This window comes from Chlorocebus sabaeus, chromosome 6 (genome assembly GCF_047675955.1).
Source record: "Chlorocebus sabaeus isolate Y175 chromosome 6, mChlSab1.0.hap1, whole genome shotgun sequence".
Lineage (NCBI taxonomy): Eukaryota > Metazoa > Chordata > Mammalia > Primates > Cercopithecidae > Chlorocebus > Chlorocebus sabaeus.
In genome coordinates, this window is record NC_132909.1 from 62,207,558 (window position 1) to 62,230,521 (window position 22,964).

At 59.7% G+C, this 22,964-nt stretch overlaps 2 protein-coding genes across 4 annotated transcripts in view; both read left to right on the forward strand.

Annotated features, from left to right (window-relative positions):
- The first annotated feature begins 7,760 nt into the window (after positions 1–7,760).
- CIMAP1D (CIMAP1 family member D) lies at positions 7,761–16,470 on the forward strand. The gene is made up of 4 exons (XM_007994510.3): positions 7,761–7,902; positions 9,496–9,603; positions 13,712–13,825; positions 15,088–16,470. Exons 1-4 carry the CDS (start codon positions 7,776–7,778, stop codon positions 15,606–15,608), a joined length of 870 nt encoding a protein of 289 aa, XP_007992701.3. The 5' UTR covers positions 7,761–7,775; the 3' UTR covers positions 15,609–16,470.
- A 1,628-nt stretch (positions 16,471–18,098) lies between these two features.
- Positions 18,099–22,964, forward strand: part of SHC2 (SHC adaptor protein 2) — a 41,402-nt gene continuing 36,536 nt past the window's right edge. For 2 of the 3 annotated variants that reach the window (XR_012093290.1, XM_073017200.1), the window contains exon 1: positions 18,101–18,598. Coding sequence is in view for 1 of the 3 variants with exons in the window: in XM_073017200.1 (XP_072873301.1) it covers positions 18,131–18,598 (468 nt within the window). In the remaining 2 variants the exon portion in view is untranslated. Of the gene's footprint in view, positions 18,599–22,964 lie in introns of all 3 variants that reach the window. The other variant, XR_012093291.1, reaches the window with a different exon arrangement.

Sequence of the window (22,964 nt, forward strand, 5' to 3'; positions counted from 1 at the left end):
GGGGGTGATGGATCCCAGAGCTTCCAGGAGCCGTGAGAGGAAGAGCTGATGGCTGTCTACTGTAGGGTCTTCCACAGGCCCTGTGGACATTCCGGGTGGGGCAGTCCTGGTCACTGCAGGGTGCCTAGTGGCATCCCTGCCCCAACTCCATGCCAGGAGCTCCCCCAGTCGTGACAACCACAGGTGTCCTTGGACACTGCCCAGTGTCCCCTGGGGCCAGTCACCTGGGTTGGGAACCCCTGGTCTGTTGATTTCAACCCACCATGATCTCATAGCTCCGTGTCACTGGAACGAGGGTGAGCCTGCGTGCCGGAGGGAGTGGTGAGGGGACTCAGGCAGGTGGAGGTCTGTCGGGAAGGAGCCTGTGCTAGACAGTGGGAGCTGGGACGGGCGTCTGTGTAGGGCTCCCCAAAGAGCTGGCTCTGGCTGACATAGAACCCCGAGGAGGCGGGGGTGGGTGTGGAGGGAGGATGGGGTCCTGGACGGGACCGTGGCTGTGGGGTGGAGAGCGGCGGGGGTGGGTGTGGAGGGAGGGTGTGGAGGGAGGATGGGGTCCTGGACGGGACCGTGGCTGTGGGGTGGTGGACTGTGGCTGGGGGGTGGAGAGCGGCGGCTAGATGCGGGGTGGGCTTTGGGTCCAGGAAGCTGACCCAGGGGTTTGGGTCCAAGTCAGCACGGGTCTGGAGGAGGTGCCATTGGCTGGAGTGAGGGAAGGCTGGAAGAGGATGTTTGAATGACAAGGGGCCGGATGCCCTTGCCTTCAGAGCGACCCTGTGGGGTCAGGCTGACACATGGCCGTTTTTTCAGAGGGGACGGATGCACAGCGTCTAATCCAGAAACCCTGGTTCATGGGCGGAGGAGTTCTGCCTGGGAGACTCACCGCAGGAAATCGGAAAGGAGCAAAAGTGGGAACAGCCTCGGCGCCCGTCAAGGGGCAGGGCTGGGGCAGTCGTATGAAGGCGGCCAGGGTGGGTGACATTGAGATTGGCAGGTGTGGGTAGGCAGGACTGTGCAGGGGCCAAGAACATTCTGGACTTGCGTCCTGGGTCCACCACCTGCTGGCTTTGCGACCTCCGCCTCTGTCAATGGTGACAGTCATGGAACAGCTCGTGGGCTGGCGCCTGTGGGCACAACGCCAGCAGCAGAGCCGTTCCGCAGGAGTGTCATCTGCTGTATGCCAAGGACGCCCTGCCAATCTCACCCTGCACGCAGCAGGCGATTAATCAGTGCCCATCCACTAAGGCGGCATTGCTCCATCTTGACGCCATGGACATTTGGGGGTCCTCTCTTGGGAGGAACAGCATTGTAGGTCGCCAGCCACTAGATGCCATCAGCACCCCTGCTCCTGGCAGCCAAGAATGCCTCCAGACATAGCCAGGTGTCCCCCGGGGCAGCAGCATCCATGGCTGAGCACTGCTGGCCCACGGGGTCCATTCTAGGCTCCACTCTCTAGACCTGGGCTGCCCGACACGGCGTCCACAGGGCCACAGGTGATGCTGGAGCCCTGGAACCGTGGACGCTCCACGCTGCGGGCTGCAAGTGCAAAACATGCCAGGCTGGGGAGACAGCATGAAAAAAAGAAGGTGAAATATCTCACCTGTAATACTTGTGTGCAGAAATGATATTATTTTGGATATGGGGTGAATAAGATACATTATTAAAATTAATTGCCAGGTGCAGTGGCTCATACCTGTAATCCCAGCACTTTGGGAGGCCGAGGCAGGCAGGTCACCTGAGGTCAGGAGTTCGAGACCAGCCTCAGCAACATGGAGAAACCCTGTCTCTACTAAAAATACAAAATTAGCCAGGCATGGTGGCAGGTGCCTGTAGTCCCAGCTACTCGGGAGGCTGAGGCAGGAGAATCGCTTGAACCTGGGAGGCAGAAGTTGTGCTGAGCCGAGATCGTGCCACTGCACTCCAGCCTGGGTGACAGCAACACATTGTCTCAAAAAAGTTAAAATAAAATAAATAGGAAGTTCTCATTCTGTTTCTGGTGGGCAGTGCTGCTGTGGATGATCAACTTTCTGGCTAGACCATGAGCTTGGTGAAGATGAGTTGATCTTGGTTGCCATCATCCTTCCCATCATCCTCTGATCATCCTTCTCCATCATCTGTGCCTTCATCCTTCCCATCATCCTTCATCATCCTTCTCCATCATTCTTGCCATCGTCCTTCCCATCGTCCTTCTCCATCATAATTCCTGTCATCCTTCTCTGTCATCCTTCCCACCATCCTTCCCGCCATCCTTCCGACCATCCTTCCCACCATCCTTCCCACCATCCTTCCCATCATCCTTCTCCATCATCCTTCTCCATCATCCTTCCCATCATCCTTCCCATCATCCTTCTCCATCATCCTTCTCCATCATAATTCCTGTAACCTTCTCTGTCATCCTTCCGACCATCCTTCCCACCATCCTTCTTCATCATCCTTCCCATCATTCTTCCCATCATCCTTCTCCATCATCCTTCTCCATCATAATTCCTGTCGTCCTTTTCTGTCATCCTTCCGACCATCCTTCCCACCATCCTTCTCCATCATCCTTCCCATCATTCTTCCCATCATCCTTCTCCATCATCCTTCTCCATCATAATTCCTGTCATCCTTCTCTGTCATCCTTCCCATCATCCTTCCCCCCATCCTTCTGACCATCCTCCCCACCATCCTTCTCCATCATCCTTCCCATCATCCTTCTCCATCATCCTTCTCCATTATCCTTCCCGTCATCCTTCCCATCATCCTTCCCATCATCCTTCCCATCATCCTCTGATCATCCTTCTCCATCATCCGTACCTTCGTCCTTCCCATCATCCTTCATCATCCTTCTCCATCATTCTTCCCATCATCCTCTGATCATCCTTCTCCATCATCCATTCCTTCATCCTTCCCATCATCCTTCATCATCCTTCTCCATCATTCTTGCCATTGTCCTTCCCATCACCCTTCTCCATCATCCTTCTCCATTATCCTTCCCGTCATCCTTCCCATCATCCTTCCCATCATCCTTCTCCATCATCCTTCGCCATTATCCTTCTACACCATCCTTCCCATCATTCTTCCCACCATCCTTCTCAATCATCCTTCTCTATCATAATTCCTGTAACCTTCTCTGTCATCCTTCCGACCATCCTTCCCACCATCCTTCTCCATCATCCTTCCCATCATTCTTCCCATCATCCTTCTCCATTATCCTCCATCATCCTTCTCCATTATCCTTCCCGTCATCCTTCCCATCATCCTTCCCATCATCCTTCTCCATCATCCTTCTCCACTATCCTTCTACACCATCCTTCCCATCATCCTTCCCACCATCCTTCTCCATCATCCTCCTCCATCATAATTCCTGTCATCCTTCTCTGTCATCCTTCCCATCATCCTTCTCCATCATCCTTCTCCATTATCCTTCTCCATTATCCTTCTCCACGATCCTTCCCATCATCCTTCCCACCATCCTCCTCCATCATCCTTCTCCATTATCCTTCCCGTCATCCTTCCCATCATCCTTCTCCATCATCCATCCTTCCAGTTATCCTTTCTGTCAACCATCCCCATCATCCTTCCCAGCATGTGATGCCCTCTCCCGGCACCGCCCACGTTTTGCTCTCCCAGATGTCAGCAGAGGGCGCATGTGAGCTCTGATTGGGACACGTCCCTGCCCACAGCTTTCACGTGGCCCAAGTCCCGGCAGTTACTCCTGTTACTGCCCGAGACCGTTGTTACTGCAGTTACTCCTGTTACTGCCCGAGACCGTTGTTACTGCAGTTACTCCTGTTACTGCTTGAGAGGGTCATAAGACTGAAGGAAGGGACGAAGTTGAAAACGATAACAAGAAACAAAAGAAACTTTTAAATAGAAATGAAAACTTAAGACAAAAGAAACTTTTAAAGGAAGGGCAACATGGGGAAGAAGAAAAGAGAAGAAAAGAGAGAAGAAGGGGCCGGGTGCCATGGCTCACGCCTGTGATCCCAGCACTTTGGGAGGCCGAGGCGGGAGGATCACGAGGTTGGGAGATTGAGACCAGTCTGAGAAACACGGAGAAACCCCGTCTCTACTAAAAATAGAAAATTCGCCAGGCGTGGGGGCACATGCCTCTGATCCCAGCTACTCGGGAGGCTGAGGCAGGAGGATCCCTTGAACCCAGGAGGCGGAGGTTGTGGTGAGCCGAGATCGCGCCACTGCACTCCAGCCTGGGCGACAGGAGTGAAACTGCATCAAAAAAAAAAAAAAAAAAAGGAAGAAGAAGAGAAAAGGGCTCCCTGATCTTAATGAGCAAAGGCTGCTTCTTGAGCTTCTACAGCCCTTTGTATTTATTGGGTAACAAGAGCAGGGAGGAGGAGGTAAGGATTGATCAGCTGTTTAATTGATCCCAGGTTCATGTTGTTACTGGCAGGCTTCAGTTATGCCTAATCATAAGAAATACTCGTGCCTGGATGGTGACGCCCTCGGCAGCCCTTCTGCGCAGCAGATGCAGTGTGTCAGTTTGCCAACATTCTGCATTTGTGAAACAGTTTGCTGTTTACTCCTATAGCCCCCAGTGCTGTACTGAGTTGATTACGGCCCTCATTCTTTCGGCCTCTAACATGCCCCTTCGCCCACGTTTTCTCCATAGCGTCGTGCCCTCTGCACTCACGTAAGTTGCACTTACCTGCCTGCCTGTCTCGAGGGAAAGGGAGGATGAGGAACTTGTGTGTTCTGTCCCCTCCCGTTTTCCCAGCACCTGAGCAGGGCCTGGCCCCAAATAAACACTGGCTGAATTCCTATTTATAGCAAGAACAAGGGTCTCAGGATCACCTACAGCGTCACCTTCCAGGACACCGAGCAGGGCAGTGACGTCCCTCGCCTGCAGCCGGCAGCTGGGCAGGTGGACGTGGGACCGGCGCCCGGCCTCTCATCCAGTCCAGCCTCCCTTTTTTCACTGTTGGGATTTAGTCTCTTCTGTCGAACAGACAGGATTCAAATCAGGGCTTCTCTGCATGTGCGTTGAATTCATTTGCATCTCATTTGCAAGCTCTTTGCTTGGCAGTTGAGACAAGCTCCAAGCTGAAGACAGAGGTGATAGAATCTGGTACGATAGGATCAGAAGGGGACCGGAGGCTGGAGGGGTCCCAGCTCGGCCGCTGGCCCTCAGCGTCCTCACAGCAACACACTGTTGGCTTGGCCGGCTTCCTGTCCTGTCCTCCCTGTGTTAGCTTTTAGTTCCACCCCACGTAAAATGGGGAGACGGAGGCCGGTGGGGCCAGTCCTGGCTGGAACCTGGTTGTAGGGGTCTGACAGCCCATGTCACAGAGGGGAAACTGAGTCAATCGGGGCTGAGTCCCGGCTGGAACCAAGGTCTCTGGCTGGCTGCCCTTCGTGGCTGTCTGCTGTGGCCTGGACCTGGTGACATGGATGTGAGGAGGGATGGAGCTGGGGGAAGAAGTTCTAGGCTCTCGTCTCCTCTGTCTCTCTAGCCCTGGCCCTGCACTTCTGGCTGAGCGGTGTTGACTGGCCGAGGGATTTGGGGTCTTTCCCCCACTCCCTTCTCAGCACCCATTCCTGCTGTGTCTCTGGAGTTTGTGCTGCCTCTGGAAACAAGCGAACGGTGTGTCCAGGGCTGGGCGGTGACAGGGCCTGTGGGCTGGGGGCGCTCGTGACCGAGGAAGGAGCCAGCGAGGGTTGGTTCGCTGGCAGAGGCATCTCAGGTGGAGAGAGCTCAGGCAGAGGCCAAGGTGGGGACCGTCTTAGGGGCTCGAGGGAGAGCCAGCAGGCCCGGATGGCCAGAGTAGAGCAGCAAAGGGGACAGGAACAGGATGAGAGGGCAGGGGGAGGTGGGGACAAGGCCATGGAGGGCCTGTGTGCCACGGTGAGCGTTCGGGTTTTATACTGAGGGCTGCAGGGATCCATACGATAATTTTTTTTTTTTTGAGATGGAGTCTTTGCTCTGTCGCCCAGGCTGGAGTGCAGTGGTGCGAACTCGGCTCACTACAAGCTCCGCCTCCTGGGTTTACGCCATTCTCCTGCCTCAGCCTCCCGAGTAGCTGGGACTACAGGCGCCCACCACCTCGCCCGGCTAGTTTTTTGTACTTTTAGTAGAGAGGGGGTTTCACCGTGTTAGCCAGGATGGTCTCGATCTCCTGACCTTGTGATCCGCCTGTCTCGGCCTCCCAAAGTGCTGGGATTACAGGCGTGAGCCACCGCGCCCCACCCCATACGATAATTCTAAGTGTTTCCAGAAAGTTGCTCTGGGATGAGAACCCAGAAGCACTGAGCCCGAAGCTTTGATATTAAATCTGAGTCCGAGAACCCTGGGTTCAAGTCCTGGATCCCCTGATGAGTTACTGAGGGACTCAGTGCATGTTACTGTCTCCCAGAGCCTCAGTTTCCCCATCTGTAACAACAGATTAGGGTTTGTGGCAGTGCCTCCCTCACCGAGATGCTGTGATAACGAGACAAGAAGATGCCTGCAGGGCGGGGGGTGGTGGGTCACTCCTGTAATCCCAGCACTCTGGGAGGCTGAGGCAGGTGGATTATCTGAGGTCAGAAGTTCGAGACCAGCCCGGTCAACCAACCTGACTCTACTGAAAATAGAGTCAGGTTGTCCCAGCTACTCCGGAGGCTGAGACAGGAGAATGGCTTAAACCCAGGAGGCGGAGGTTGCAGTGAGCTGAGATGGTGCCACTACACTCCAGCTTGGGCGACAGAGTGAGACTCCGTCTCAAAAAAAAAAATTACACTGCAAAAGGCTCCAAAAAATACAGAAACGAACAAGGAAGAGACGGGAACGTGCCTCCCATTTGGCAGTTTTCTGAGCCTCTTCTTGGAGCCTCACACAGTGGTCACCTTCAGTGAATCAAAATCCATAGCGGTTTAAATCCCGCAGACTTCTGGAGGCAGTGAGGACGGCTCTCACCTCCCCTCTGTCCTCGCCGCTGCCCCAGGGCCTGTGCACAGGTGTCCCTCACGCTGATGTGCGCTCCTCAGAGGTCTCTGCACGCTGCCTCCTCACCTGCTTGGGGACTGTTCCGTTTTACCTTCTCCGCGGGGCTCGCCTGCACCCACACTGCCACCCTGAACCCCAAACCCATCTGCGTTTTCAGTCACACTCAGTGCCTCTCATACACCAGACTGTGTTCACTTATCACATTTACTGACGACTTTCTCTCTCCCATCTTGAGAACATCTCCTTCTTTTCTGTCTGTTCCTGTCCAGTTCTCACCACCCCAAGCAGAGACTGGTATACAGTAGGCACCCAGTACGTGCTTATGGGAGGAATGAGTGACAGGATGAAGCAGCGAATGCTTCTTGGCTCAGAGTTGCAACTCCCAGAGTTGTGAACTTGCTGTATGACCTTGGGCCGTGCCTCAGTTTCCCCAGGTGTAGAAATGGGGGCACGCCCATGACCCCGCCAGTCCCTCCTGCTGTGAGGCTGTGGGTGTCATGTTTGCAGGTCTAGTTCCCTGGGGCCGGCGCTGGCCCCAGTTGCCCAGCTCTGCCGGCTCCCGGGAGACACATTCTGCTGACACCGGACTCTTTCCTGGACTGTCCAGCCGCCTGGCCGACACTCGATCCCGGCCCCACTTCCAGGCCAGTGTCCGGCCGACCAGCCTGCCTCAGGCCAGGGCCCCACGACTCCCTGCTGTGGGACAAGGGGCTGTCTGTGCAGCTGTGGTCGTGGGAGGGTGTGGTGAGGCCGTGAAGGTGGGGACGGTGCCTAGGCCTGTGGCCGCCAGAGCTGCTGAGGCTCAGGAAGTAGCACCAGGCCCCGTGGGTGCTGCCGGGGCCATCGTCTGCCCACCATGGGGACCCTCAGCTGCGACCCCGCCCCACGGTTGGCCACAGCCCCCCTTGGCCGGCGAGTGACGGAGGGCATGATTCCGGAGACCGGCCTGAGGAAGTCCTGTGGGATGGCCACCCTGGAGAACGGTGCGTGCCAGCCACGGGGGACAGGTGGGACCCTTTCCTGCTCCATTCCCCCCACTTCTGGGGCTTCTGGAATGTTCTGGGAGCCCAGCAGGAGGCAAGAGTTTCAGGCAAGTCTTTGCCTTTCCCCAAACCTCAGTTTTCCTTCCGGCAGGATGGGTGTGGACACGGGGTTGCCATGGGCCCCGAGTATGTTTCTGTCCAACGGAAGCTGAGTGTTTTGTGGGCCGGGCCCTTTCCAGGGGCTGTGGGTACAGCAGGGGGCAAAGCCACAGCGATCATGCGGGAGACGTGGGGAGGAGGGAACGTTTCCAGCGTGGCCCTCGGGGATGGGCACCGTTGACAACGCGGGGCAGGGCAAGGGGCACGTGTGCGGAGGCTGCTCTGCTGGGAACCACGTCAGCTGCCGGCCTCAGTGAGGGCCCGGGCCGGGCTGCAGTTTCCTCACCACAGCGAGCCGCTGGAGTCAAGCCCGGAGCCAGGTCCTCGGGCCGGTTCTGTGGTCTCTCCTGACCCCCGTGGCAATGAGATTCCGCAGAAGCCACAACACGTGGCATCTGTGACCGTGTAGCTCTGGGAGGCTCAGGCCTCAGTTTCCCCATCTGTGACTGTGTAGCTCTGCCTGGGCCTCAGTTTCCCCACCTCTGTGTATCTCTGTGCCTGGGCCTCAGTTTTCCCATCTGTGACCATGTATCTCTGGGAGGCTCAGGCCTCAGTTTCCCCGTCTGTGACTGTGTATCTCTGCCTGGGCCTCAGTTTCCCCACCTCTGTGTATCTCTGTGCCTGGGCCTCAGTTTTCCCATCTGTGACCATGTATCTCTGGGAGGCTCAGGCCTCAGTTTCCCCATCTGTGACTGTGTATCTCTGCCTGGGCCTCAGTTTCCCCACCTCTGTGTATCTCTGTGCCTGGGCCTCAGTTTCCCCACCTCTGTGTATCTCTGTGCCTGGGCCTCAGTTTCCCCATTTGTGACCATGTATCTCTGGGAGGCTCAGGCCTCAGTTTCCCCATCTGTGACTGTGTAGCTCTGCCTGGGCCTCAGTCTCCCCATCTGTGAACGTGTATCTCTGGGAGGCTCAGGCCCCAGTTTCCCCATCTGTGACTGTGTATCACTGCCTGGGCCTCAGTTTCCCCATCTGTGACTGTATCTCTGCCTGGGTCTTAGTTTCCCCATTTGTGACCATGTATCTCTGGGAGGCTCAGGCCTCAGTTTCTCCATCTGTGACCGTGTAGCTCTGCCTGGGCCTCATCTCCCCATCTGTGAACGTGTATCTCTGGGAGGCTCAGGCCCCAGTCTCCCCATCTGTGCCCCACGGTGAGAGGCGCTGCTGTTCCCCAGCCCTTCCCTCCCCAGCCCTTCCCTCCCCTTCCCTCCCCAGACCTTCCCTCCCCTGCCCTTCCCTCTGTGATTCATGTCTGACTCACAATGCAGGCATCATATTTTGTCTCCAGAGGGGCAGCAGCCTCTTGCTCCCGGGGCCCCCAATCCTCACCGTGGAGGGAGAGGGGAACCCAGGCTAAGGCTCAGGAGCTGGGTCCAGGGCTCCTTCCTTGGGGAATCTGGACCCAGGTGGTGACCTGAGGGCTTTGGGCTGCAGGCTCAGGGCCAGGCTTGTACGTCCTGCCGTCCACCGTGGGCTTCATCAACCACGACTGCACCAGGGTGGCCAGTCCCGCCTACTCACTCGTCCGGAGGCCCAGTGAGGGTAAGGCGGGCGGGTGGGTGGCTGGGGGCTTCCCTGATCCTCCAATGTCCCCCCGGGGCACCGATGGGTCTCCTTACCCCTTAGATCCAGGCCCCCAGTTAGCGTGGCAGGAAGCAGGCAGGGCCAGGCTCTACGACTTGCTCCACCTCCTACTTGCTGTGAGACCTCAGGCAAGCTGCTGTCCCTGTTTTTTCACTGATAAAGAGAATGGAAGGAGAAAGAGCGTTGTAGGGAGGTGAAGACCTGTACCTGCCTTCCCGCGTTTGCAATTCCTTGCTGCTTGGTTTCAGGCAAGTTGCTTAAGTGCTCTGCAACTCAGTTTCTGTTAAAAGTTAACAATACGAGGCCGGGCGCGGTGGCTCACGCCTGTAATCCCAGCACTTAGGGAGGCCGAGGCAGGCAGATCACGAGGTCAGGACATCGAGACCATCCTGGCTAACACAGTGAAACCCTGTCTCTTCTAAAAATACAAAAATTAGCCAGGCGAGATGGCGAGCGCCTGTAGTCCCAGCTACTCGGGAGGCTGAGGCAGGAGAATGGCATTAACCCAGGAGGCAGAGCTTGCAGTGAGCCGAGATCGCGCCACTGCACTCCAGCCTGGGTGACAGAGTGAGACTCCGTCTCAAAAAAAGAAAAAAAAAGTAGCTGCAAAGCTGGGTGTGGTACTGTGCGCCTGTGGTCTCACCTGCTGGGGAGGCCCAGGCCGGAGGATCACTTAAACCAGGAGGTCGAGGCTGCCGTGAGCTACGATCACACCACTGCACTCCAGCCTGGGCGACAGAGTGAGACCTCGTCTTAAAACAAATTTTAAAAAAAGAAAAAATAGTAGCCACAGTGATGCATAGCGATTAGTAAGGACTCAGTAAACGCGAGATGTCGGGTGTGAGGCTGAGCCCGTTTTTCCACCATGAAGGTGGGGGCTCCCCAGGCCTGGCCCATCTCACAGGGCTGTCGTGTATCTCTGTGGACATTCCTGGCTGCTTGTGCAGGCAGCACGGCAGGAGGGCAGCACGGCGGGAGGGCAGGCAAGGAGCGCACTGGCTCGCTGTGCCACGGGCTGGTGGCCTTGCCGTGTGGTGCTCGCTCCTGTCTAGAATGGGTGCAGTGGCTGCGATGGGCTCTGACAGAGTGACGTGGCTCAGGCGTGGACCACACCTGGTGCACAGGGAGCTGCTGGTGTGCATTAGTGGTGCTGCTACCACGGGCCAGCGGATCTCAGTGCTCCCAAATTCCATCCCTCCATCAGCGCTCCCAAATTCCATCCCTCCATCAGCGCTCCCAAATTCCATCCCTCCATCAGCGCTCCCAAATTCCATCCCTCCATCAGCGCTCCCAAATTCCATCCCTCCATTTTCTACCACTGCTCCAAGGTCCTAGCTGGGCTGGGAGTGTGGTCGGAAGGGTCTTGTGTGGGGAGTTTGGTTCATATGGACAGAGGCCTGCTGGGAGGGTCGGCTGGAGGAGGGGCAGGACAGCAGCCTGTTCTCAGCCTTCTGAATGAGCAAAAATCCCAGACCACACTGGGACTCAGGAAGCTGCAAGGGGTCCCAGAAGGCCAGTGAAGGCGTCAGCATCCCCTGTCCCCAGGACTGGGTTAAGAACTTAGCCTGGCCGGGCGCAGTGGCTCACGCCTGTAATCCCAGCACTTTGGGAGGCCGAGGCGGGCGGATCACAAGGTCAGGAGATCGAGACCACGGTGAAACCCCGTCTCTACTAAAAAATAGAAAAAAATTAGCCGGGCGCAGTGGCGGGCGCCTGTAGTCCCAGCTACTCGGGAGACTGAGGCAGGAGAATGGTGTGAACCCGGGAGGCGGAGCTTGCAGTGAGCCGAGATTGCGCCACTGCACTCCAGCCTGGGCGACAGAGCGAGACTCCGTCTCAAAAAAAAAAAAAAAAAGAACTTAGCCTGTGACCCAGACAGATCTGAGTTCCCAGGTTCAAATCCCAGTCTCGGGACACTTCCTGGGACAGAGACAGCATGGGGAGCCTGGTGGCGTGGGAATCGTGCACACTTTGCTAAAGGCCCAGGATAGGCTTCCTGGAAGTGGAGCATGGGATCTGGGTTTTGTAGGATGAGTAGGAGTTCGGTGGAGCCCTCAGAAGAACTGAACTCCAGGCAGAGCATGCTTTGTAGGCCGAGGTGTAGAGATGAGCAATGTCACGATGATCTGGGGTGTGTTCATTTCTCACAGGGCATTGCGCCAGGGGTTGGGGAGGGCAGAAGAAAAGGCAGGAAGGTTCCAGTGCAGGGCAGAGGCTAAGATCAGTGCTTCAGCATGGGGAGTTCTGATGGCCAAGCCCTGCACAGTGAGCACTTTGAGGTGAGTCTGTGGTCATGTGAGCGAGGCCCAGGCATCTGCAGAGGGGCGATGGGATTATAATCAGGGATTTTTCTTTTCTTTTCTTGCTCTGTCACCCAGGCTCTGTCACCCAGGCTGGAGTGCAGTGGCGCGATCTCGGCTCACTGGCACCCACCACCACACCCGGTTAATTTTTTGTACATTTCGTAGAGACTGGGTTTTACCGTGTTATCCAGGATGGTCTCGATCTCCTGACCTCGTGATCCACGGCCTCAGCCTCCCAAAGTGCTGGGATGACAGGCAGGAGCCACCACGCCCGGCCATGATCAAGGGTTTCTAATATAAAATTAGCAGGGCGTGGTGGTGGCACCTGTGGTCCCAGCTGTTCAGGAGGCTGAGGTGGGAGGATTGCTTGAGCCCAGGAGGTGGAGGCTGCAGTGAGCCATGAGCCACTGCACTCTCCAGCCTGGCCGATGGAGGGAGACGCTCCCCAGCCTCTTGCAGTCCTGGGGGACTGTATTTGCCCTGGGCCTAGGGAAGGGGCTAAAAATAGACCCCCTTCCTCCTGCCAGTCTAAGAAAGGATGAGGCTGTGGCTAAGGGTCAGTGACCACCCTTGGAGCGTGGCCAGTGAGCCTGCCTTGGGGACCACAGCATGTGTGCAAGTACTCGTGCCTGTGGCAGGGAGGTCTGGAGCCATGTCTGGGCCACACTGCGTGCCACGGACTCCTCAGGGGACGGCGAAGGTTTGGATGACGTTTCCTCCCTCACCCGTGGCTCGCTGCCACGTGCACTGAGTGTGTGCACAGGCAGTCTGTGGGGCCGTGAACACTGGTCAGGGTGCTACTCGCAGGTGCCCGGCATCCGTCACTGGATGTGCTTTGGCGTGGCAATAATGGTGATCGCGGCAACCGGTCCCAATCATGATCTGCAAGGCCCCAGGATCGCTCCCTTCTGCAGATCCTCTCACGGTTTGATTTTCGCAACATACTGACGAGGAAAATAAGGCTTAGGATAAATGACTTGGCCAAGGTCACCGGCTCACAAGAGGCCCTGCTGGATTTAAACGTGGTCCAACGCTGAGCGCCTCCCTTAAGCATGGGACTTGCCAACAAGCCCAGGCACTGGCTCAGGGCCTAGTCGCTCTTGTTACTCTTACTTTATGTACAGTTTTTTTTTGGAGACTCCGTCTTGCTCCGTTGCCCAGGCTGGAGTGCAGCGGCACGATCACAGCTCACTGCAGCCTCAACCTCCCGGGCTCAAGTTATCCTCCCCGTTCAGCCTTCTGAAGAGCTGGGACCCCAGGTGCCTGCCAGCATGCCTGGCTAAGTTTTAAATTTTTAGTAGAGACAGGATTTCACTGTGTTGCCCATGCTGTTCTCAAAGCCCTGAGCTGAAGTGGCCCTCCTGCCTCGGCCTCCGAAAACGCTGGGATCACGGTTGTGTACCAGCACACTCAGCCTAATTACGTCCAGTTCCAGCAAACCCATGAGCTGGTTCTCCAGCCCACACCTGCGCAGAGGTTAGGGGGCAGAGGGGACTGCAAACAGCAGCAGAGCAGAGCACGCAGGAAGCACTTCGACTGTGAGGAGACTGAAGAGCTGGTTGAGACAGTCAGAGCAGGGACCTGAGGCCACTCAGTTCAGGCAGCCACAACTCAGGGCCCCCGGGATGACCACTCCGAGATGGGGCTGGGGTGGCCTCTGACCTGGCGGGAGTGTCTCGGGGCCAACAGGGGCACTGATGCCGGGAGGTGGGACGGGCACTGCCTTCGGAGTCACTCCCAGCACTCTGGGTTCCTCTCCCCAGCACCACCTCAGGACACCAGCCCGGGCCCCATCTACTTCTTGGACCCCAAAGTCACACGCTTTGGCCGCAGCTGCACCCCTGCCTACTCCATGCAGGGCCGGGCCAAGTCTCGGGGTGAGTACCCCATGCAGCCGCACGAGGACCTGCTTTCCAGGGTCTCAGCGACTCTCCTGCCCTGTCCTCCCTCTCCCTCTTATCCTTGGAGTTCTTCGAATGCCAGTGTCTTTGGAGTGATCAAATCCAAGGGACACGGAGGAGGGGCCGCCATTCCAGTGCCCACAGGGGCTGGGGGAACTGAATGAGTGAAGTGGGTCAGGGTCACGGAGGCCCTGGGCACACACGACCACAGGGGCAGCTGGCCATGGTGTCAGAAGGTGAGAGGTGAATGGGGATTGTGGCAAATCGGCAATGTCCTTCACAGGCACCCAACAGCTTGCCTGCACACCTGAGGCACCTGCCTGACTCCATTCTCCCATCCATCTGCCCACCCATCCATCCATCCATCCATCCATCCATCCATCCATCCATCCATCTACCCACACACTCATCTATCCACCCATCCACCCACCCACCCATCCACTCATCTATCCACCCATCCACCCACCCACCCATCCACTTATCTGTCCATCCTTCCACCTATTCATCCATCCATCCATCCATCCATCCATCCATCCATCCATCCATCATCTATCCACCCATCTACCCATCCATCCACCCTCCATCATCTATCCACTCATCCACTCACTCATCCATCCACCCACTCATTTGGCCACCTACCTACCCACTCATCTATGAATCCTTACTTTTTTTCCTTCTACCCATCAACCGTTCCATCCATCCGTCCATCCATCCATCCATCCATCCATCCATTTACAAATCCCTTCATGAACCATTCACTCCTCACTCAACCACTCACCTGCTACCTATCCCGTTCACCCATTAACTCAAACAGTCAATTACTGGAGAGTTGGAGTAGATCTGACATTCCTTCCTTTCTATGAGATCTCAGTCTGTGGGGTGGTTACATCCAGTGCAGACCATCCCACCTCAGTGTGCTCACGTCTGGAGAGAGGGGAAAACCCAGGCTGAGGGGCTCGAGAAGAGCTGTGAGGGCTCTACCCTGGAGGGTATGGGGAAGGCAGCAGGGAAGAGGGGTGGAAAATGAAGGCATGCTTGGCCCTGGGTCCAGCTTGGGCAAAGTCCTAGAGGCTTGGAAAACAGACTGTGTGTATGGAGGATGGGGAAGGGAGAGAAATGCGCCTGGGTTACTTGAGAAGCGTTGTGAGCTCCAGGGTGCATGCGGGCAATGGGGAGCCATGCCCGGTCTCTGAGCAGGGGAGGACGTCGGTGCCACCCTTCCTTCCCCACTCTCTCAGGTCTGGAGGTGACACCGGGCCCTGGGGCCTACAGCCCAGAGAAGGTGCCCCCTGTGCGCCATCGGACACCGCCAGCTTTCACCCTGGGCTGCCGCCTGCCTCCTAAGCCCCTGGACACCTCAGCCCCTGCCCCGAATACCTACACCATGCCCGCTCTGTGGGGCTCACAGATCTTCACCAAGCCCAGAAGCCCCAGCTACACGGCGGCGGGCCGCACACCCCCTGTCCGCCCCCCGCAGGATCCCGCCGAGATACCAGGCCCGGGCCAGTACGACAGCCCGGACGCCAACACCTACCGCCAGCGCCTGCCCACCTTCACCATGCTGGGGCGGCCCCGGGCCCCGCGCCCCCTGGAGGAGACCCCCGGCCCAGGCGCCCACTGCCCAGAGCAGGTCACTGTGAACAGAGCCAGGGCTCCAGCGTTCTCCATGGGCATCCGCCACTCCAAACGGGCCAGCACCATGGCCGCCGCCACGCCCTCCAGGCCTTCGGGGCACAGGCTGCCGGGCCGCAGCTGCTAGGCCAGGCTTGTTCCCCACACGGTGAACGGGGGCGTGGGCTGGCCTCTCCTGGGGCCTGGCTTTTGTTGGAGGGGCTAGGAGAAGCCGAGAGGGACTGGGAAAGGAGTGTTCCCTCCCCTTTCCTGAACTGTCCGGATCCTTCTAGGACACCTGATCCTTCCAGTCTCTGGGGGCTGTGACCCGTGGCCCTCTGCGGGGTGCAGGGTGAGTCTCCTTCCAGTGCCCCAGTTTCTTCCAGTTTCTTCCAGGTCACACCAGGCCAGGCCAGGCCAGGCGGGGAAAGGGACACCTTCCGGCCCTCCCCAGTAGCTGGCTGGAGACGGAGCTTCCTGTGTCCTAGAACTCGGCGTCCAGCCCCACCAGGGCCTGGGTCCTCATCACAGCTTGGGTTTCTGCCACATTTGGACTCTTCCCTGTCTCATGGAAATGTGGCCACCAGCCCCGGTCCCAGCCCAAACTCAGGCTGGAGGCAGCCCTGAGGCCTGTGCGTTTCCCACTCCACCTTCTACAGTTGCTTAGCCAATAAACCTCTCCCGGGCCGCAAAGCTGTCAGCATCACACCGGCTGGCTCATTTAATGTGTCTATTGACGTCACAGAAAGGAGACATGAATGCTGCCCTCCAGAGCCAGACCCATAGCCCTCCGGTGCCCAGGGGGTCTGAGAGACCAGAAGAGAGACCCAGGGCGAGGGGAGGCTGGAGGTGGAGCCAAGCTTTTGAGCAGGGAGCCAGATAGGCTTCCTGGAAGAGGGAATATTGAAGCGGGGTTTTGAAGGATGTATGGGAGCTCGATGTATTCTAATATCTGCCATTGGTAGCTGCTTGCCATGTTTTGGATATTAATAAAGATCGTCTATGCTTCATAGCAACTCGGGACCAGGTGTCATTTACTGAGAGGAAATGGTGCTTTGGGGAGACCGGACATTTGTCCTGGGGCGTGCTGCGAGCACCCGCCTCAGTCTGATGTCAGGATTTGAACCCTGGACGTTGGGCTCAGTTCCTGCCACTGTCTCCTAGGAACAGGAAGGAAACACACTGGTGGTGCCCTGTGACTGAGCCCTCTGTGTGCCAGGGAAGGATGGCACCGGGACCACCATACAAACCTCCCTAATCCGGAGCTCGGGAGGGTGGGACGCTGCCCTGGGACCTCTCCAAGGGATGCCGCCCGGGAGGCACGCAGGGCACAGAGAAGGGGTGGTGGGGCCGCCCTCTCCACCCTACAGCCCTCAGCCTGGGGCCGCCAAACCTGACCCATCCTTCACCCACTGGGTGAACACACCCCAGGACCCTGCAGCCTGGATCCCCTGCATATGTCTGGACACGCGCCCAGACACGGCGTCCCCCCCGCACACAACACACACAGCGCGCGCAGGTCCAGCCGCGGCTCGACCCCGACCCATCGCGCCCACGATCCACTCCTCCCGCGGACGCGCAGGGGCAGAGACGGCCAATCGCGGCCGCGCGCCTCCCTCCCCTCCCCGCCTCCCCGGGCCCCGGGCGGCGCCGGCTGTGAGCTCATCCTCTGATTTATCGATCGGGCTCCGGGCGGCCTCGCCCCTCCTCCCCACCTGCCGGCGCGTCCCGGCCCCTCCCTTTGTTCCCGGCAATCGGCCCTGCTTGGGGCGGGGCAGGGGCTGGGGTGCTCCGGCCAAGTCGGGCCAGGAGGCTGGGTCCCGGGGTGACAGTGACACCCCGTTTTCTGGTGCAGAAGGAACCGACCCTTGAGGGAAGGTGCGGCCGGTCTCGGAGAGGCTGAGGCTGGGGACGGAGCGGCCGGCCTGGGGCCCAGAGCTCAGATGAGCTGGTGCAGGACTGGGCTCCCCAAAAGTGAGAGAGGAAGGGCCGCGACCCTCCAGCCCGCTCCCCTGGGTTACACCCGGAGAAACTGAGGCCGGGACCGGCCGCAGAGCAGGGGCCTGGCTCCGCTCCTAGCACCCCCTCCCAGAGCCGGCACTCCTGGGTCTAAGCCTCCGCCGTGCGCCCTCGGCCGCGCCCCTTCCCCTCCCCGGGCCTGAGTTTCCCCACTAGGAAATAGGGGTGACCCTGAGGTATCCTCTAGCTGGAACAACGGAGAGGGAGGGGCTGACCTTAGGGTCTGGGGTTCTCTTTTCCCTGGCCACGCCTCCCCGGGCCTCAGTTTCCCCCTTAGTCAACGGCAAAGAAGGGAGGTGATTTCTAGGCCTCTCCAGCTCGGTCCTTCTGGGAACTTGGGCGGCGGGCGGGGGTGGGGGGCGCAGTAGGGAGGGTCGCTGACGGGGTTCTGGGTTCAAAGCCCCGTCCCGCCTTGGCTGCGGGTTCCAGGCCAGCGCCCAGTGTCCTCAGAGGGCCTCAGTTTCCCCAGCCTCGCGGCCAGGAGGCCGGGACGAGGAGGGCCGGGGTCCCAGGGGCGCAGCCCCCCGCGGCTGCGCGCTGGGCCGGGCGATGACATCACCGGGCCGGGGGCGGGAGGGAGCGGGCGGAGCGGGAGGGCCTCCTCCGCGCCAGGCGCAGCGCCCGGTCGGGCTCCGTCGGGCGGCCGCGGCCATGACGCAGGGTCCGGGCGGGCGCGCGCCCCCGGCGCCCCCCGCGCCCCCCGAGCCCGAGGCGCCCACCACCTTCTGCGCGCTGCTGCCCCGAATGCCGCAGTGGAAGTTCGCGGCCCCGGGCGGCTTCCTGGGTCGCGGCCCGGCGGCGGCGCGGGCGGCTGGGGCCTCGGGGGGCGCAGACCCCCAGTCCGAGCCGGCGAGCCCGGGGGGCGTCCCGGCGCTGGCGGCCGCTGTCCTGGGCGCCTGCGAGCCCCGCTGCGCGACGCCCTGTCCCCTGCCCGCGCTCAGCCGCTGTCGGGGCGCGGGGGCGCGGGGGCCGCGGGGCGCGCGGGGGGCGGCCGGGTCCGGGGACGCCGCCGCCGCCGCCGAGTGGATCCGGAAGGGCAGCTTCATCCACAAGCCCGCGCACGGCTGGCTACACCCCGACGCCAGGGTCCTGGGGCCTGGGGTCTCCTACGTCGTGCGGGTGAGTCCCCCCCACCCCCCCGCCGGGAGCCCGTGCGCGGCGGCCTCCCCTCCCCCACCCTTTCCTCCGGGACCCCCGGACCCCGCGAGCCAGGTGCCCCCTCCCCATCCTTCCTGCTCTCCCGCCACCCCGGACCCCCATCTCCAGCCGGCGCCCGGCGGCCGCCCCCACCCGGAGGCGCTGGGGTCCGGGTTCCCACGGCGTCACGTGGGGAGGGGCGGGGAGAGGCCGGCGGGGGAGGGGCGCGCATGCGCGGGTGCACCCCCCCATTGGGCGGACAAGGCCCAGAGCGGCGAGCGGCCGGGGTGTCTCTGCCGCCGGAGCCCCCTGGACAGCTGTTCACGGACGACAGACGGGGCCCCAGACCCTGGCCTGCGGGGGGGGGGGTGCGGGAAGGGGTGTTTGGAAGGGGGCTGGCGCCGGGACAGACCCCAGGATTCCAGATGGGAGGCTGCAGGGACTTCCAGGGTGGCCAAAGAAGCGGCCTTTGTTTATTTATCCTGGATCTTAGGATAAATGAACCTTTTCAAACACACGGGGAAGGCGGGCGCGTGGACACAGCGCGCCTCCATCTAGGACTGTAACCTTCACCTCTGCTGACGGGTCTGCCCTCTCTGTGGTTTTTGATAAACCCTGTGAAGTCACCTGCAGGGGTGACAGGGCCTTGCATAGTCCCCCGCCTTTTGAGAGAGCGGCTGTCCTACAGCTGCAGTCATTACGGTGTCTGGGAAAATGATCGGCCATTCCCGCACGCCCCTGCTGGTGGGGCAGTGCTCCCCGCTCCCAGCTGGCCTCTGCAGCCAGGACCATTAGCCTGTGTTCCCATTGGGTTGTGTCTTTGTTTTTCTGGACGCTGAGTTCAGTGGGGTCCCTCCCCCTATGCTGGGTTCAGTGGGGTCCCTCCTCCTACCCTGGGTTCAGTGGTGTCCTTCCCCTACGCTGGGTTCATTAGGGTCCCTCCTCCTACACTGAGTTCAGTGGGGTCCTCCCCCCTACACTGAGTTCAGTGGGGTCCTTCCCCCTACACTGGGTTCATTGGGGTCTTTCCCTTAGGCTGAGTTCAGTGGGGATCCCTCCCCCTAAGCTGGGTTCAGTGGGGTCCTTCCCTTACGCTGAGTTCAGTGGGGATCCCTCCCCCGACGCCGGGTTGAGTGGGGATCCCTCCCCCTACGCTGGGTTGAGTGGGGATCCCTTCCCCGACGCCGGGTTGAGTGGGGATCCCTCCCCCTACGCTGGGTTGAGTGGGGATCCCTCCCCCTACGCTGGGTTCAGTGGGGTCCTCCCCCTACGCTGAGCTGAGTGGGGTCCTCCTACAATTCATGTACCATAGGAGTCTGACCTTATTTGGAAATGGGGTCCTTGTGGATGTAATCTCGTTAAGATGAGGCCTGGCTGGATCAGGGTGGGTCTTTGTAAGGAGAAGGAAATTTAGACTCAGACGCACAGAGGAGCAGGCCGTGAGGAGACAGAGGCAGAGGTGGGGGCCACGGGGTCTCAAGCCAGGGCCCAACAAAACCTGCGGGAGCCCCCAGAAGCTGGCTGTGAAACCTCCCCTCCTCACGTGTGGTCTGGGGGCCTGGGATTGTCAGCCTCAGGAGCCCTCGGCCTGCGGCGTACAACCGGCTTCTGCCTCCCTGGACCCGCTTCCTCCTCCCCGGGACCCGCTTCCTCCTCCCTGAACCCGCTTCCTCCTCCCCGGGATCCACTCCCAGGAGGCGACGTTGAAGCTGAGCCGTGGAAGCCGCGGCTGTTGGGATTGCAGACAGAGTTCTGGGCAGGACACAGCAGGTGCAAAGGCCGGAAGCCGTGGGGATTGCAGACAGAGTTCTGGGCGGGACACAGCAGGTGGAAAGGCACAGTAGGAGCCGACCTGGCGCGTGTATGTCACCCCAAGGAGAGCCGCAAGGCCAGAGCTGGAGAGGGAGGACTCTCTGTGGGCTGTGGCGAGGAGCAGGGGTGGTTTTAAGTAGGAGGACAGTGCAGAGTGTGCAGTTTTGAAGGCCCCGGGGGCCTTGCGGAAGTGGCGCTGAGGGAGGAGGAGGGTCTGGAAGGCAGCAGAGACGCGGGAGGAGGCTGCGACGGATGGCGGTGGCCCAGGCCAGGGGACCTAGGTGAGGGGAGAAGTGGACAATGAACCTGTTGGAGCCCAGAGGAGTTGCTCATGGACGAGGGGCCCCAACCCCAGGGAGCTTGACCGGCCTCAGCCGCCAGTACTGTCCCCCGGGAGCCCCGTCCCCCGTCACCTATGTCATGGCGGGCACAGGGACAGCCAGTCCCTCCTGGTCACAGGGAAACCTGAGTTGAGGAGGAGGAGAGCCAAGCCCCATCAGCTGGGGGCTGCGGCCCGTGGCTCAGGCCCTCGGGGCTTTTCCACGCTGGAGGGTCCCTGTGCGCTGAGGGAAACTGAGGCACAGAGAGGCAGAGCTGTGTCTGAGGTTATGCAGTGAAAAGCAGGACCAGAACCCGGGGCTGAAGGTCCTGCTGTGGGAGCCAGACAACATTCTGAGAGCACGCATCATGTACGCACTGGTGTGAGGTACAGCAACAGCCCCCGTGTCCACATCCAGCCCTCGGATTCTGCAAAGGTGCCCCTCACACAGCGACAGGGGACCTGCCGGTAGGATCGAGTGAAGGACCCTGAGACGGGATGATTTGGGGGCCCGGTGTCCTCGCAGCGGGGGGTGAGAGTCGGAGAGAGACCGGAAGAGGCTGCAAACGGGGAGGAAGGAGCCCCCAGCGGAGGGATGTGGGTGCCTCGGAACGCTGGGAAAGGCAGAGCAGATGAGGGACCAACTCCGCCCACACCTTGATTTTAGACTTCTGACCTCTAAACCTAAGCGGATTAGCTTGTGTTGTTTCGAGCCACTCAATTTGTGGTAATTGGTGACAGCAGTAAGAGGGAGTGGATGGGCTGGGCCACTCACCAGGCATCACAGAACCCCCACAGAACCCTGCAGCGATCCCGGTGTGTGGGTGAGAAGTTGGACGCTGGACCGGCAGTGGTGTGGGCCCCGCGTCCGAGCACCATGGGCAGCATCGTTGCAAATGCAGGGCCTCGGGCGCTGAGTCCTGCGCGGTGCTCAGAGTTCCGTGGAGCCCCGGGTTCCATTCTCCCCACAGCCCTGGGACGTCCACCCATTTTACAGATGAGGCGGCTGCGGCACAGCGGGTCAAAGAGCTGCCCGAGAGCCTCCCCTGGGTCACAGCACTGGTGAGGCCTTCGGGGCCGTCACCACAGACCTGACTTGGAGCTGCCGGGCACCAAAGGGACCTGGAGAAGAACCCGGGGTCGGCGGCTCAGTGACTTTGTCCCGGCTGCAGATCATTGTTATCCCCGCGAAATTCTTGCCAACCTGGAACCCCAGAATGAGGCCTTCTGTGGAAACAGGCTCTCTGCAGGTGTCATTAAACGAGGTCACGTTGGATTCAGGTCACCCTGACCCGGTGACCGCTGTCCTGACGAGAAGCCGCGTGAAGGCGCAGAGAGAAGGACACGGGACGGGACGAGGGAGGCAGAGACGAGCGACGGGGCCACGGGCCAAGGATGCTGGGGAGCCCTGGCCGCCACCCGCGCGGGGAGAGGCAGGACGGGCCCTCCCCTGCTGCCTCCGGAGGGGATGGGCTTCCGGCCCCGAGGCCTGTGTGAGGAAGCATTTCTGTGGATTTCTGTGGTCTTTTCTTTTTTTTCTTTGAGACAGAGTTTTGCTCTTGTGGTCCAGGCTGGAGTGCAATGGTGCAATCTCAGCTCACTGCAACCTCTGCCTTCCGGGTTCAAGCAATTCTCCTGCCTCAGTCTCCCCAGTAGCTGGGATTACAGGCACGCGTCATCACGCCCGGCTGATTTTGTTTGTATTTTTAGTTTTATTTTTAGATGGGGTTTCACCCTGTTGGCCAGGCTGGTCTTGAGCTCCTGACCTCAGGTGATCCGCCCGCCTCGGCCTCCCAAAGTGCTGGGGTTACAGGCGTGAGCCAGCGCATCTGGCCCGTTTCTGTGGTCTTAAGCCCTGTTTGTGGGGATCTGTTCAGGCAGCCACAGGAGACCGTGCTTCCCGGGGGCCGCCGCTGGTCTCGGGTCAGTTCCTCCCCTGGCTGAAAGGCGGTGGCTCTGGTTCGGCAGAACAGGGTCCCCTGTCTCTGTGGGGCTCTTTTGTGAATGGGGACATCGTTCCTGGGAATCCCCCGCCGACTTTGCCGTGGTTCTCATGAGCCCAGCCCGGCACTGCCCAGCAGAATCGTCCGTGTCTGCACCGTCCAGCGTGGCTGCCGCGAGTCACGTGAGCAGCTGGGCCTTGAGGTGTGGCCTGTGCTTCGGTGCTAAGTTAATCTTACCTGACTTTAAACTTAAGTGGCCCCAGGCGGGAAGCAG